Source organism: Sceloporus undulatus, chromosome 4 (assembly GCF_019175285.1).
Source record: "Sceloporus undulatus isolate JIND9_A2432 ecotype Alabama chromosome 4, SceUnd_v1.1, whole genome shotgun sequence".
In the NCBI taxonomy this organism is placed as follows: domain Eukaryota; kingdom Metazoa; phylum Chordata; class Lepidosauria; order Squamata; family Phrynosomatidae; genus Sceloporus; species Sceloporus undulatus.
This window is the reverse complement of record NC_056525.1, coordinates 134,468,129-134,483,354: the sequence shown is the minus strand read 5'-3', so window position 1 is coordinate 134,483,354 and position 15,226 is coordinate 134,468,129. Positions and strand designations below refer to the sequence as shown.

At 41.2% G+C, this 15,226-nt stretch overlaps 1 protein-coding gene across 2 annotated transcripts in view; it reads right to left on the bottom strand.

Annotated features, from left to right (window-relative positions):
• Positions 1-7,134: 7,134 nt before the first annotated feature.
• The window catches only part of HDAC3 (histone deacetylase 3), a 31,807-nt gene continuing 23,715 nt past the window's right edge, over positions 7,135-15,226 (bottom strand). For both annotated transcript variants that reach the window (XM_042463773.1, XM_042463774.1), the window contains 6 exons: positions 13,499-13,563; positions 12,316-12,405; positions 12,110-12,168; positions 10,306-10,385; positions 9,918-10,075; positions 7,135-8,608 (listed from right to left, as the gene is read on the bottom strand). In XM_042463773.1, coding sequence (XP_042319707.1) covers positions 8,539-8,608; positions 9,918-10,075; positions 10,306-10,385; positions 12,110-12,168; positions 12,316-12,405; positions 13,499-13,563 — 522 coding nt within the window. In that variant the 3' untranslated portion in view covers positions 7,135-8,538. The remainder of the gene's footprint in view (positions 8,609-9,917; positions 10,076-10,305; positions 10,386-12,109; positions 12,169-12,315; positions 12,406-13,498; positions 13,564-15,226) is intronic.

The window sequence follows — 15,226 nt, the reverse complement described above, 5'->3', positions numbered from 1 at the left end:
TGGTTTCTTTGTGGGTTTGGGGGGCTATGTGTCCCACAAAAACAATGGATGCCAGTCATGAAAGCCTTCGACTTCACATCGGTATAGAGATGTACTTGCTATATTATAAACACAGAGAAGTCCGAAACACACCGCAGAAGTAATCCGGTTTGAGACCGCTTTAACTGCCCTGGCTCAGGGATATCCTGGGAATTGTAGTTTGTTGTGGCACCACAGCTCTCTGACAGAGAAGGTTAAACGTCTCCTAAAACTACACTTCCCAGAATTCCCTTGCACTAAAACAAGGCAGTTAAAGCAGTCTCAAATTGGATTATTTTTGCTGTGTGTTTTGGACCAGAGAGAGGCTCAAATGAATGACTTGGAGGACAGAATTGGGGGCCTTCATTGCGCTTGGCAGAAGCTGGGACTAGTGACAGGAGCTCTTTCTGGAGATTATCAGATAAGGAATGTCCTATCCCTTTCTGCGCAATCGCGGGAAGGACTTTCAGATGGGATTCACACTTATCCCATTTGGGAAGTGTGAGTGACGGCTGTCACACAACAGGCTTTTGTTTGAAGTCGCACAGATCCATCATTACTCCACATTAACTTGTCATTATAGTGACACTGGCTGGCATTTTGTATTAACAGAAATGTGTGTTAATGCAGTGCCAATTTAGAGACAGGCTAAAGGATCGGCGCTACGATTGGAAAGTCTTTTGCACCATCGCCGTCACGGATGGGATAAGGACGGGGGAGTGATCCCATCACTATCCTGTCCCCATGTGAAAATCTCCTCTCTCACACAGCACTTGGGTCCTGAGCTGCTGATCGTGCAACCACTTAACCACTGTCCCTAAAGTTAAAGGTCTCCCTTTGACATGAATGTCTAGTCGTAACCGACTTTGGAGGGTGCCCATCTCTGTTACTAAACCAAAGTGCCAGTGTTGTCTGAAGATGACTCTGGTGGTTGTGTGGCCAGCATGACTTCACAGAACGCTGTTACTTTCCCACCAAAGTGGTACCTATCTATCCAATGCAATGCTTTCAAACTGCTAGGTTGGCAGAGGCTGAGACTAGTGACTGGAGCTCACTCTGCCATGTGGCGCTTGGGTCTCGAACTGCTGACCTGCCTATCTTCTGATCATCAGAGTCAGCATCTTAACTGCAGAGCTACCACATCCCATATTATCCATATTTGTATTTACGACTCCTTGAATGCTTTCATCAGCGCTGTTTACGCACAATTCTAAATATACACTGGACTGACTATGTGACAAATGTTGCTGTCCTCAAGCAAGCAGGGATCACCAGCATTGAGGCCATGCTATTGAGGACGCAGCTGCGCTGGGCAGGACACGTTTCTAGGATGAAGGACCATCGCCTCCCCAAAATAGTATTCTACGGTGAACTCACCACGGATCAGTGTAAGAGGGGCGCCCCAAAGAAGAGATACAAGGACTTCCTGAAACAACATCTCAGGCTTGGCCAGATAGATCACCAACAATGGTCCTCCCTGGCCTCGCATCGGGAGGCATGGAGACGCACTATCCATGACGCTGCAGCCTTCTTCGAAAGCTCATGCCGAACGAGCCTCGAAGAGAACCGACAACGCAGAAAGAACCGCAACCTGGAAACATCACCCAAGGAGACTTTCTGCTGTGCTTTCTGCAACCGGACTTGTTTATCCCAAATTGGCCTTTTTAGTCACCCACGTGGTTGTACAAAGCGCGGGATGAGTCCTTCCTGAATCTTCGTTCGCGAAGCAAAGCCAGAGAGATGTATTTCTATATCTATAGACCTTTCTAGCTACGTTTTAAGAAGACTCAGGCAAACACCACAGCCCGTCTCTGCCAAAAGGCAGCTGTCTGGGGAGCAGTGGTGTCACCCAACGCCCGGGCGTCACCTGGGGCAGTGTTCACCCCCAGTGATGCCCCTCGTTGGACATGCTAGTCAGAGATAGAAAAAGAACAAGAGGGGAATTCCTACTTTTTCAGTCACTGATGTGTGGAAGTCTATTTTACCCCCTCCGTCAATAGCGTATTTTTAAAAATTATTTAAGATGGGGGGGTTTTTTGGATGTTGGTATTGGAGGGGGGGCAACTGAGATACACCCCACTGTTAACCCTGCAGCTTCATGGGTGGGGAGTGGTGTCAGAGGAAGTTTCCCAGCTGCACATCTTCCAAAGGAAACACTGGTAGACTGCACAAAAAAACTAAGCAACCCTCCTAACCCAAATCCAGGCCTCACTTGCTTTCAGAAGCCTTCAGCTCTCCCGACTTGCAGTGCAGATACCCACTTTTAGATCTTTTTAAATTTCAAAAAAGTGGCTTTTTTTACATGAGCAAAGCCTGAGAAAGGCTAGGAAGTCCTGACTTTGGTGCTAACTGTTCTTTAAGGTTGAAGACTTGACAAGCGGCTGTCCAGTCATTTGTTGCTGTAGTTGCTGTGTGCCTTCAAATCATTTCTGACTTATTGCAACCCTAACGCTTCCCCTTATCATGGGGTTTCTTGGCAAGATTTGTTCGGAGGGGTTTTCCCATTGTCATTCTCTGAGGCTGAGAGAGTGTGACATGCCTGCCCAAGGTCACCCAGCGGCTTTACATGGCCAAGCCAGGAGTCGAACCCTGGTCTCCAGAGTCATAGTCCAATGCTCAAACCACTATACTACACTAACTCTCATAGCTATAGTAAAATCTTCAATTTCTCCATTGCTTTGTACAGAGTTATTACTGTGTCTACCAGAAGCTAGAGTACACAGTCAAGCACACGGTAAACAAGTAGGAATAGCAATTGTAATTAAGCCAATGACTATAATGTTGGCAGTGGGAGGTGGGGACAGATCTAAGCTACATATAAAACTGTCTTCCTCAAACTATTATGCTCCAGATGGCTTGGACTACAACCCCCATCATTCATCCCTATTGGGCTGTGCAGGTTAGGGCTGATGGGAGTGACAGTTGAAATAATCTGCCAAATACTAGGCATGGATAACTTGGAAACAATAGAGAACATAGCCTATTTCCACTTTCTACAGCTTTTTGTTGTTGCGTGCTTCCAAGTCGTTTCTGACTTATGGTGACCCAAAAGGCAAACCAGTAATGGAATTTTCTTGGCAACATTTGTTCAAACCTTGGCCATTGCTACCCTTGAGGCTGAGAGCATGTGACTTGCCCAGTGGGTTTCATGGCCAAGCAGGGAATCAAACCCTAGCCTCCAGTGTCGCAGTCCAACACACAAACCACCCTGCCACCCACTGGCTCTACCTTCCCGAATATGAATGTATTTTTCCTCTTCACCCAAGGAAGTTTGCAGAAAGCAATAGAATCTGTCCATGATCGTAGCGCATGTGATTGTAGTGGGAAAGTAGCCACTGATCATCAATCAAAAAACTGGCAGAAATGGAATTCGTCTCCAAGTTTTACAGAATCCAGAAAATGTGTCATTTTTTCAAAAGCCATTACAAGAGCCATGTCCAACTACTTTGCGGGATTAACATAAATTCAACCTCATTCACTGCCACTGCCCCGCTCCCAAGAAATATGCAGGTCTTTTATAATGGCAACAGTAAAAATAGTGTGAAGTTGAAGGCTTTCACGGCCAGCATCCATAGTTTTTTGTGGTTTTTTGGGGTTACGTGGCTGTGTACTAGTGGCTGGCATCTTCAGGGAATGGTGGCATGGAGGTGTGTGGAGTATATATACTATGTGGCCCCGCACAGTATATATACCCCCACACCTCCATGTCACCATTCTCTGAAGATGCCAGCCACAGATGCAGGTGAAACGTCAGAGATAAATTCTTCCAGAACACGACCACATAGTCCAAAAAATCCACAAAAAGCTATAGCAAAGATAGTTCCCTTTTCGACTTGGATTTCCCCCCACCTTTCTAGCATCTAAAAATCAATCAACCTGTGCAAATTCTACTGCTGGCATATTCCATTTACCAGGGGAATCTTAAAAGTACAACTAATCAAACCTACATTGCAACATTAAAAGGATACTTATGCCTGGTTTCAGAACTAATACTGGATTAGGTGCTAGATGAAAGTGGTCCAGAAAACTTCATGTCTGTGGCCATATTTATAGAAGGGACACTCACCTGCTATGGTTGAAATGGAAGCAAGGAGCTTAGCTGGTAACCTACTCAGAACCATTCTTGCAAGGCAAGAGTCTTTTAAAAATACACTTGTCCCTCCACATTTGCGGCTTTGAGTTTTGCAGATTTGATTATTCATGGATGTTATTAATATGTTCTCTCTAGAAATGTCTAGGTCTTCCAGTGCAACTCTGTGGTCAACTTTAACCAAAGGTCGTACTGAAGGACATAGAGATTCCTAGAAAGAACCCTCCACTAGGCATCTGTAGCTCCTTCAGCCCAATTCTATGGTCAATGACTGGCAGATGTTGACCAGAGAATTGCACTGGAGGACCTAGAGATTCCCAAAGGTGTTCTCAGGTAAAAACATAGTGGTTTTGTTATTTGCGATTTTCCCACATTCACGGGGGTCCTATGCCCCTAAGCCCAACGAATGTGGCTTTTTTTATTTTTATAAGTAGACTACCTTCCTTTGTTGAAATATAAATTGTTTCATTTAAAGATAGCTAATAAAAGTTTCATGCTGAGGACAAACCTACCAGGTTTTTGTAGTGTCTAATTTTTATTGTCTCTCCATGACATATGGAGAAATAATATTAGCAGCCTTGGATGAAGACTGTCAAAATGGATTATTATCAGCTGCTCAGTGTGCATCTAGTTTTTCTTCAGGGCTTTTTAGTATCATTACATTTTTCTTCTTTTTCTTGCTGTACTTATCTTAACATGATATTTTCTTTAAAAATATGTGCTTAGTGTTTTACCTCACATGGATGTCATGTAAATAATATAAAAATAAAAAGGTCCATAGCTCTTTACCACTATTTGTAATCCACAAGAGTCCACTGGTGTAATTGTACCCATGTGTTTCTTCAACAAAAAAAAAGAAAGAAAGGAGGGAGATAGTCTTAAACACAATAAGCAGAAGTTTTGAACCTTACCCCTCTCGTGTTGTGCACTGTTCGTGTTTATTACTTTGCAGTAATTATTTTGTTGTAGGGCAGGGTATGAAAGAGATTAGCAAACAGAAATTTCTTTTAGGTCACATGCCAGCAGTAGGGGAAGAGTCCCATCACCGCATACACCTCATTCAGACATACTGCAATGGCAAAGAAAGCTTCAATAGCTTCATGTTAGCAAACATTGTGGTTGATACTCTCCATCCTTGGAAGTTCAAATCAGAAGGACTTCAAACATGATTTTCAAACAGAATACGGAGAGCAGGAGTGGACAACTTTGGCAGGTCTAGGGTTTGACTTTCTCTTCCTAGAACAATCCGGGGCCACAGACACTGTGAAAAAAATTGAAAACTTGCAACTGGAAGTGTGAGAACTCCATTGCTAATTTGGCAAAACATACTTTTAAAAAAGGTCAAGCAGTACAGGCAAGAGAGGTTGTGACTTATTTAAAAGATTAAATGCAGGTTCTAGGCTTTCAGGAAAAGCAATTCATCCATTTCTTCCCACCACCACTCGGAGGACATTTTCCACAGCTGCCCCAGCCCTTTGGAATACGCTGCCCACTGAGCTCCGCTCATCTACCACCCTGGCCCCATTTAGGAAGGACTTAAAAACCTTCCTATTCCAACAGGCATTCCCCGACTAAATATCCTGTGGGCCTCCCTCCTCTTCCGTGGCCATGAGGTTGGGCTATGGGGCTTTTTATTGTATTTTTATGTGGATGTAATTGTATGCTTTTAATCTTTTACTGTATTGAATGTATTATGTTTTATATGTTGTAAGCCGCCCTGATCTTTTGGAAGGGCGGGGTATAAATAAAAATTTTATTATTTTATTTATTAGAAAAGGGGCTGTTGAAGAGGGCATTTGAGAACACAAGAGCCCCCATAGCAACACTCTAGCTAGTTCTGATTCAAAGTATACTCTCTGTATACTCGGAAGTCTTCAGGCTCTACTCAAATAGTTAACGTGTGCCAAAATGACCTATTTGTTGTTACGTTTCTTTCCACATTCAAGCAAAATGTTGACTACTCTCCATGCCTCTTTAATTTACAATCACAGAATTCAGTTTCTCTCTTTAAGACATACAAGGTATAAACAGTGAGCAAAACGTGGGCTGGATGCAGTACCTCAAACCCTCTTCTGTGGGCCTCCAGATTGGTTGCAAAAAATTACAGTTGCCCCTCCGTTTTCACGAGGGATCCGTCCTGGACACACACACACACCCGGTGAAAATGGAAAATCGCAGATATTGGCGTTCCTATTGACTTCAATGGCAGCACACTCCTCTGCATGCCCCATTGTGTTGCCCTCTATTTGCCCCTTGGTATATCTGAGAGACACGGACTCCAAGTCTGTGAAAACGGAGGGGCAACTATATGTCATAAAATATAATAACAATGGGCCCGAACAGACAGGCCAAAATAAAGCTGCTTCGAGTCACTTTGGAGGTATGGTGTTTAAATGATGCATGTGTCCTAAGAGGCCAGAAGCTGCACCAAAGCCGCGCTCCAGTCCTAAGGACGGGAATGCAGCTTTGGGGCAGCTTCTGGCCTCATAAGATGCATGTGTCATTTAAACAGCATACCTCCAAAATGATCCGAAGCAGCTTTATTTTGGCCTGTCTGTTCGGGCCCAATATTAAATGCACTATAGTCATTAGAAAGTTCAATGAGATAGTCACTAGTCAATTTAGATCGCGTCAGTATCAATAGCCAATGTCATATTAAAAGCTATTTAAATGCATGTAGATTTCATGTACAATCAATATAAATTAATAATAATCAGGCAAAAATAAATAGGGAGGTTTAATTTGTTAATATTTACTGGTGGGGAATTTTAACTGATATTTAAAGAGTATTTAACTAAAAAACCTGGGCAGGGGGGGAGTGCAGCCTTTGAGCACTTGGGCAATCTGTTAAATGGTCCCGGGCTCTACAGCTGTTGCCCATATGCTGTACAGGTTGCATAAAGTAGTGTAACTGGAACAGAATGGCTAGGGATCAATACATACTTTTTGTACTTAGGTAAATAAATCAAAGACTAATGAGGACTAGCTTTTAAATGGAGGAAGCTGGCAAATGAGTAGACACAAGGCAGGTTATAAAAAATAGTATCCGATTGTTTAATATTTTAAACATAGTGGGCAAAAATCAGCATTAAAGAATGTCAGCTGCTGCTCATCGGAGCTAAAACAGATGTCCTTACAATACTGATTACAAATATCTCCATCATTCATACAGTTTACAATTACAGCCAAAGTGAGACCCACATTGTATCACTGTCTATAAACACAAAAGGGAAGGAGAATGTGCAGTTAATGCAAGGAAATCTTCCTGATTCTGGTTTAAATCCTAATTAAGTTAATGGAAGGACGATTTTCCATTTCCGTCCCTGTGCCCACTCCCCTAATTTCCTAAACAATATGAGGTAGGACACAGAAGAAGTGAAGAAATTCCTTCCATTGAATCACTGTATCCTAGGATCCATGTAAGGCCCATGCTCAGAAGGCAGGGTTCATTACATATGTGTTAAACGTTCACAGGGAGAAATATAAAAAATAGGAAGATATTCAAAAACATTTGGCCCAGGTCTCTCACCCTGAAAAATAATGTGTTTCTCCATGAAACAAAGGTGAAAACCTGCACTTTCTCGTGTGTGTACTGGGGTGGTGGTGGGGGATGGTGGTGCACAGAAGTTTTTATCTTGTCACACATGCAGGTTTCAATTTTTCATTAACATGGTTTTTGGCACCATACAGGCATCCAAGTACACAGTGTAACCAAGCAGAAAAAATTAGTAAAAAACAACAACCAAGCCTTTCCACTCTCAAACTGCCCATTAAAGATAAAAGAGTTTCAGCACATCCCAACTGTAGAGAAAAATTGTTTCAAGAATAACCCAGGAATTAAGCTAAGCCATGTACTAAATAAACCTGCACTGCCTCCAAAGTTGGCTTTCCCACTTCTACTACATCTCAGAAAAATATCAGCAAACCATATCTGGTGCTCCCTTTCATCTGAATTACTACAAAAGGGAATAGTGACTGGATGAAATAAAGTATCTTTTCACTATAGTTTTTTATGGATTTCAAATCAGCTCTTTGAACCGAATATTATGTAAACCTGTATCAAAACAGGTCAGAAGAAATGTTCCCAGTGCAACAGATTTGTCCTTCCATTAAAATTGGACATAGACATAAAAGTAACAAAAGTTACTGCAGAATGAAACTTGAAATTGCTTACACAGCAGCAAGGTAGACTTCTGTGAACCTGATATTATGAATATCTATTTTCACAAACAGCATTGGACGGCAAAGTCACATAGGGAATGTGGGGTCCTCTTGTTGCTTTTGCACCTCAGTATTCTCATGGATCAGCCATCCTGCTGCCATGGCTTCAAGCAACAGCTGGGAAGAGCAGACAATTTCTAATGGAACCTGCTTTCTCCTTAGAGCACCATTATCCAGGCAGTAGCACACAATCCAGACTGCAGCAGGCATCATATCTCCACATCACTTTCTTTATCATTATCATGTTCGCCATCATAAAACTCATTGGAAGCTTCCGGTCTGCAAATAAATTAATACAGGGGTGATAATAGAAGTAGAGGGTGAAGATACAGTCCAAAATTAAGCATAGACATGAAATCTGTCTTTTAAAGATTGCAGCAGCCTTTGAAAAATAGGACACTGGGCAGTAAGCATAGACCTAATCAACCTGATGCTTATTCTGAAAGGAACTTTCATCATTCTTCTAAATTTAGAGTTAGTATTCTCCTTTGCCCTAAGAGCCAGGTTGCCACTAGGATAACTAGGGGGAGAAGGACATACATATTAGGATACTGTTACATTTCAACAGCAGATCATTCACAGGAAAATGTTAGAAACAGGAGACCAGTCAACCCTTCCCAACACACATGTACAGTGAGCCCACACCATACGCGGGCTAGTTATAGGCGGTTTTCAGCTTACGCGGAAACCTCTGGGAAAATGGGAGGGTGGTGTGTGGAGACGGCCATGCGGCAAGCACAAGCCCCATTATATTTAATAAGGCTCAAGCATATGTGCTTTTTGCCTTACGTGGGGAGGTGGGGAGGAGTTCCAGAATGGATCTCCCATGTAAGGCAAGGGCAGACTGTATCAGCCTAATAAAAGTTAAGACAGAGTCTTCACCTAAAGTGACATAAAATAGCTTCACAGATCTTGTGCATACCTCATACACAGGCACAGCTTTATGGTAAAGATAAAAGAAGTAGAAATTCTACATGCTACTTGAAAAAAGGCATTTAGAAGAAAAGTTTGTAAGCGTCTTAAAAGAAACATGCTGACCATATGGAGACAAAATGGAAACCGAAGACAAAACGGAGACTGGAGACTAAGAAATGTGTGCTCAAGGGAAGTGAGATGGTGTGTTCAAAAAACAGGAAGTTACCAGAAACATACACTTAAAGTCCTAGAGAGTCTCAGCTTGTGAAAGTTCATATACGCAACAATTCCAGCAATTGTTAGCAACACAATTGCACAGAACCACCCCATTCTCAAACTCATCTTTATGCAGGCAGCCAGAACAGGCTTCACCACTGCAGTATCAGTGAAGAGGGAGCTGCTATTAAATGAACAGCCTCTCAAGGTTCTCATGGCACCTTGAAGCAGCAGCTCTCAAGGAAGCTGTCTCTATGGTGCCCCTTCCATTTCCCAGTGAGAAAGGTGAGAGATACAGGAGCCTTTTCTGAGAAGAACATTGGCGAGTCAGGTAAAGAGGCTCAGGGCCTGAACACAGACATTGAATTGAGACATAACTACCCCTTCTCTAACTGTACTGTGGATGAGGAAAAAGAACAAGGACAGCTTCACTTGATAGGTGAAGTGTGCAACATGCCTGCTGTAGTTATCCTCTGACCCTCTCTCTTCTGGATCAGGCTCATCAGTGCGGTCGTAGCTCAGCAGATCAGAAGGGACATCATGGATTTGGACACTGGGTGCGTGATTCAGCATCTTCAAATTCTCAAATATAGTCTGTCGGATTTGATCTAAGTACTAATCAAAATAGAGAAGAAAGAAACAGTCATGTTACAGCAGTCAACCAGTACTAAAATTTTTAGCAACTCTTGCCACCTCTCCAGCCTGACCACTATAAATGTCAACAGTGTAGAAATTCTCATGTTACTTAAAATGCCATGAATGAAACCAGAGGCACTAACTGTATATCTTCTGAAATCACTCAGAGAAGACAACTAATTAAACTACATATATCCTGAAGTACTCACCTGCCTCGAGTTCTGATTTTCAATTCTGGTGCTGACATCAGGATGAAGAGTGAAGTCTGGAGCAAAGTATTCAAAGTATTCTGCACAGAGTGAGATGAAGAGTATAAATACAGTTGGTCCTCCCTATCCATGGATTTTTTTATCCACAGATTCAAGCATCCATGGCTTGAAAATATTCTAAAGTACTGTATATAAATTCCAGAAAGCAAACCCTGATTTTTGCCATTTTACATAAGAACTATGATACTGTATTTATTGAGACTTGAGCATCCACGGATTTTGATATCCATGGGGGGTGGGGGGGGTGGGGTGTGTGTCTTGGAACCAAACCCTAGTGGATAACAAGGGTCCACTGTATATTGGTACCCATACTATTAGAAATTCTTATATATAAACAAAGAGGAAGGCCATGCATAGCCCACTTCAGTCACACAAAATGCTTATGTAATGATTGACTAACCAAGAGGGAGTGTTATGTTCTCAAACCCTTTGCTCTTTCTACCTATATCTTACTGAGAATGCACATCTCATTATGAATTCTTCACAAGCCAAATTTTAAGAATTATGTATCAGCTAAACATCACTCTAACATTTGTGGGGGTCAGAGAACAGAATGCTATTGCTTGAAATGCTAGATTCTCCTGCTGCGCAGTTTCATCTATGAAGCTTTAATACCATCATGAAACCAAATATCCTCCAAATAATTAAGCTTCAATGTTAAATCAAAAAGACACATAGGAAGGGAATACGTCTGGTATAGCTCTGCAGCTGTGAAAGTTCTATGGGGGTGCACTTTGCCCATCCGTAAATGTCAGAACCAGCACTTTGAGTTGGGTCTAGAAAGGGGTTGGAAGCCAGTGCAAATACCAAAGCACAGGTATGATAGGATCAAAACATCCAGGCCTAGGTAACAAGGTCACAGCTCTATTTTGAATCAAAGTGAGTTTCCAGGAGGCCTGGGGACACACCTCTGCAACCCCCTCACCTATGCCATTCCATTTTTTTCCCATTAAAATGCTCCATAAACATCCCCAGGGGCTTGAGGGGTCGGCGGGCTCCTGAGTCATTTTAAACCCAGAAGAAGCTCATTTTTGTCCTAACAGGAAAAGACCAGAAGATCAATTCCCACATCACTTTCTCCTAGACAAGAGGCCTCTTCTGTGGAATAAAACAGGCCAGGGCCAAAATATGGCAAAACTGATTCTGACAACCCTATGGGCAAGGGTGTGTGTGTTAGAGAATATTGAGAGGGGCCTAGGGTCACAACAATATCATGGAGGAAAGCTTGTGGCCCACAGGCTGCTTGTTTTAGGAGAAATGCAATCTTCTCCAAAACATACAGATGAACAATCCAGAAGTAATAGCCCATCCTCTCTGGGCTAAATCTCAGATTATTGACCCTAAACAGTCTATCGCCATGTCTGGCACTCTTAATAAATGATGTTTGGGGAAAGTCTGAAATATGATACTTGTGACCAATTCAATAACATATAAACATCTTTGGGAAAGGATGTGCAATACAAATGAGAAAATCTGCAGAAATGGAATCCATTTATTCTCTTTAGCAATAAGACTAGTTCTAGTAAAAAAGTGAGGCAAGTGCTAGCATCACTGATAGGCTTTCCTGCTCAGTTAACACCCGCTTACCACTTGAAATTCTTTATTAACTACCATAATACTTTCTTTTATTATATGTTTACAATTTATAATTATTATTTGATTTTTATCCACCTTGATACTAAAAGCTGAATTAAGATGGAGTAGCAAGTATCAGTATATTTTAACTTAGGGGTCTCTGACTTACCACTGTATGGTAACTCCTCACTAATAGCTTCATCTACAAGCAATGATGTTTCATAAGTCCTGAAAATTTAGAGAGACCACATTTCAACCTAGAGTTTATAACACCCTACCCCATATAAATCTGTGCCACTTGTAACTAAGATACGTAAAATCACAACCTAGCTTCAATAAAAAGGAACTGCCACACCAAGTTTCCAGAAGACTCACCAGCATCGGGCCACATTGCGAACTGTGTAGCCACCTCCTCCCAGCACCAGAAGAGGAATGTTGAAACTCTTTACATATTCCACACACTCCCTAGAATCCAAAATCATAAAATTCAGAAATGAACTTTTATACCCAAGTGTTGTACAGTCAGCCCTCCATATCCACTGATTCTTTATCCATGGATTCAACTATCCACAGTTTGAAAATATTTTAAAAATATATAAATTCTAAAAAGAAAACCTTGATTTTGCGATTTTATATGAGGGACACCATTTTACTACACCACTGTATTTTAATGGGACTTGAGCATCCACGGATTTTGGTGTCCTTCTCCCCCCCCCCCCCCCCATGGATACTAAAATCCGTGGCTGCTCAAGTCGCATTAAATACAATGGTATAGTAAAATTCCCCCTGTCCTGGAACCAAACCCCAGTGGATACTAAGGGCCCATTGTGTATAAATTGGAGATTCGACTTAATAATGAAGATGAGCACCACCCTTTACAGTTGGTTATGACTAGACATTCACATCAAGGGACTACCTTTACCTTTATCAAGCTTGAATCACATCCTATAAGAAAGATACTGTATTCAACCTTGCTTGTAAATAAAATTTGTTCTTTATTTCAACAAGTAATTGCCTGAAGTGTGCTTACAGAAAACATCATCTATACTACCAAACATAAGCAAAAAGCTACCAAAGGAGATACTTTTTATTATTTAGGATGCTTTAGATAGTGAGTGTGTAGTTATCAATTGACAATTAGTGTCAAGCTGTTGGGATTTTAAAACCCCAGAGTGCTGGCAGTTGAAGAGAGTTCTAGGTGCAAGTCCTTTGTAAGAGACCCAAGAGATCCATACATAACTGGTGTCATGGTAGCACATAGAGTAAAGGAGTACTGTATAAGAGATTTGGCAGTGGCACATTATCACCCCGACACAAAATTGGTGGGCAGCGGTGGGATCAGGTAAGCAAAGAACAAGCATAGGATCCTGGTCTTGAGTGAGAGTCTCACCACCGCAATGTCACATATTGTTGCCAAGCAATTGGATTGAAAAGACCCATTGTGCTGGCACCTTAGAAAAGTTGTGAGGCAGGGTGTGCTCATCCTGCTTATCCTGACTTTTGTGAAAAGCAAATATTGTGGAGGCTTGCCTTGGAACAGACAACTTAGAAAACTTACCCATGTCCTCTTATACTGAGATTAAAGCAACCCAAACGGTCACAACCTAAGGAGTCAGCTCCACACTGAAAAGAGAAGAATTTTTTAAAATGAAGAAAAAAACTGAAAATATTGGAAAGCCCATCTGTTGAAAACTATTTTCTAGAGGAAGGCCTGGGGCACCAAATTCACTGTAGACATAGACTCCTCTTTTGCCCCAGCCCAAGATATCTTTCAGGATCCATATGAGGTCAGATTCTTCCAAAACTCCATGATTTCACACTGTTCTCCATGCAGAGAAAGGCACAGAATCATCTGGCTCTAATCTGAATGGAGAAATCTGTATAAAGAAATGCATGCACTGAAATGCAGTCACCTCAACATTAGGAGGAACTTCCTGACAGTAAGGGCTGTTCGACAGTGGAACAAATTTCCTTGGAGTGTAGTGGAGTCTCCATCCTTAGAAGTCTTTAAACAGTCTCTTCCAACTCTATGATTCTACCTGATTCACTGTTGTATTGACATTAAGAGATGGACTAAGTGGACTCAGCCACCTATGAAAGTATCCCCTCCATGCACCATATGAGTACACAGACAGCTCTGCTCAGCTTCAACATAAGCGGACTGGGGAGCAAGCACAGGTTTGGCCTCTTGTAGCATGCTTCAAGGCAGCAGCATAGTCATTCTCTTTTCTCAGTCCCTTATAGGATGGAAAGGGGGTTGCTTTAAAAACCTTGCTGGCAGGAGAGACTGAAGAAGGCAAGAGAGAGGAGAGCACCCCTGTGTTTTTTTTAAATTATTCTTAGTGTTTAATGTTTAATTATGATTGTATTTTAGTTAAGGAATGAGGGATGGAATTTTAATTTTATATATTTATGGTTTTTTAGGTATTTTATTTGCTTATGTAAATTGTTTATGTAATTTTGTAAACTGCTTTGATCTTTTTGGAAAGGTGGTATATTATTATTATTTAATTAATGTTATTATATAAAACAAAAACATACAAGACGTATATCCACAAAGAAAAAAAAAACCATACAAAGAAAAGAAAAAAGACAATGTACAATATACAAAAATACAAATACAAATATACAAATATTAACATAGAACAAACAAATAAAGAATATAAACAAACACTAAAACCTCAAACTACATCTAATAACATAGCATCTATTCTCCATTCAACACTTAACATATTATACATAACAAACATTTAACATCAAGTTGACTTCCTTCCTACCAGATAGTAAAATTAATGTTAGAATTTGGCTATCCATTGCTTATCTTCTACTATAATTAATTGTTTAAAAGAAAATACACAATAATCTTATAATTCCCGGTACCACTGTAATGAGACTGACAGGATTAATCTATTTCAGATTGGCTATTGCGACTTTACCCCATTCTATCTCAAAAAAAAAAAAAAAAAGGTTACTTTCTTCCAACTATCCAACGTCTTGGTATCATATTCGTTCCTCAGGGCTTGGATATCCATGCCCCTGCCCTCATATAATTTTAACAGCCAATCCTCTTTGCACGGTATTACCTTATTTTTCCAACCTTGGGCGAAGCATATCCTGGCCAGGGAGATCATGTAGAATATTACCTTTTTGTCTTCTTTTTTTATTTCCTCATCCATTATTCCTAATAAGTATAGTTCCGGTTTTAAAGTTAGCTTTGTACCCATTATGAAATTAATTAGATTAATCGTTCTCCAATAGATTTTTGCTTTGCAGCACTCCCACCAAC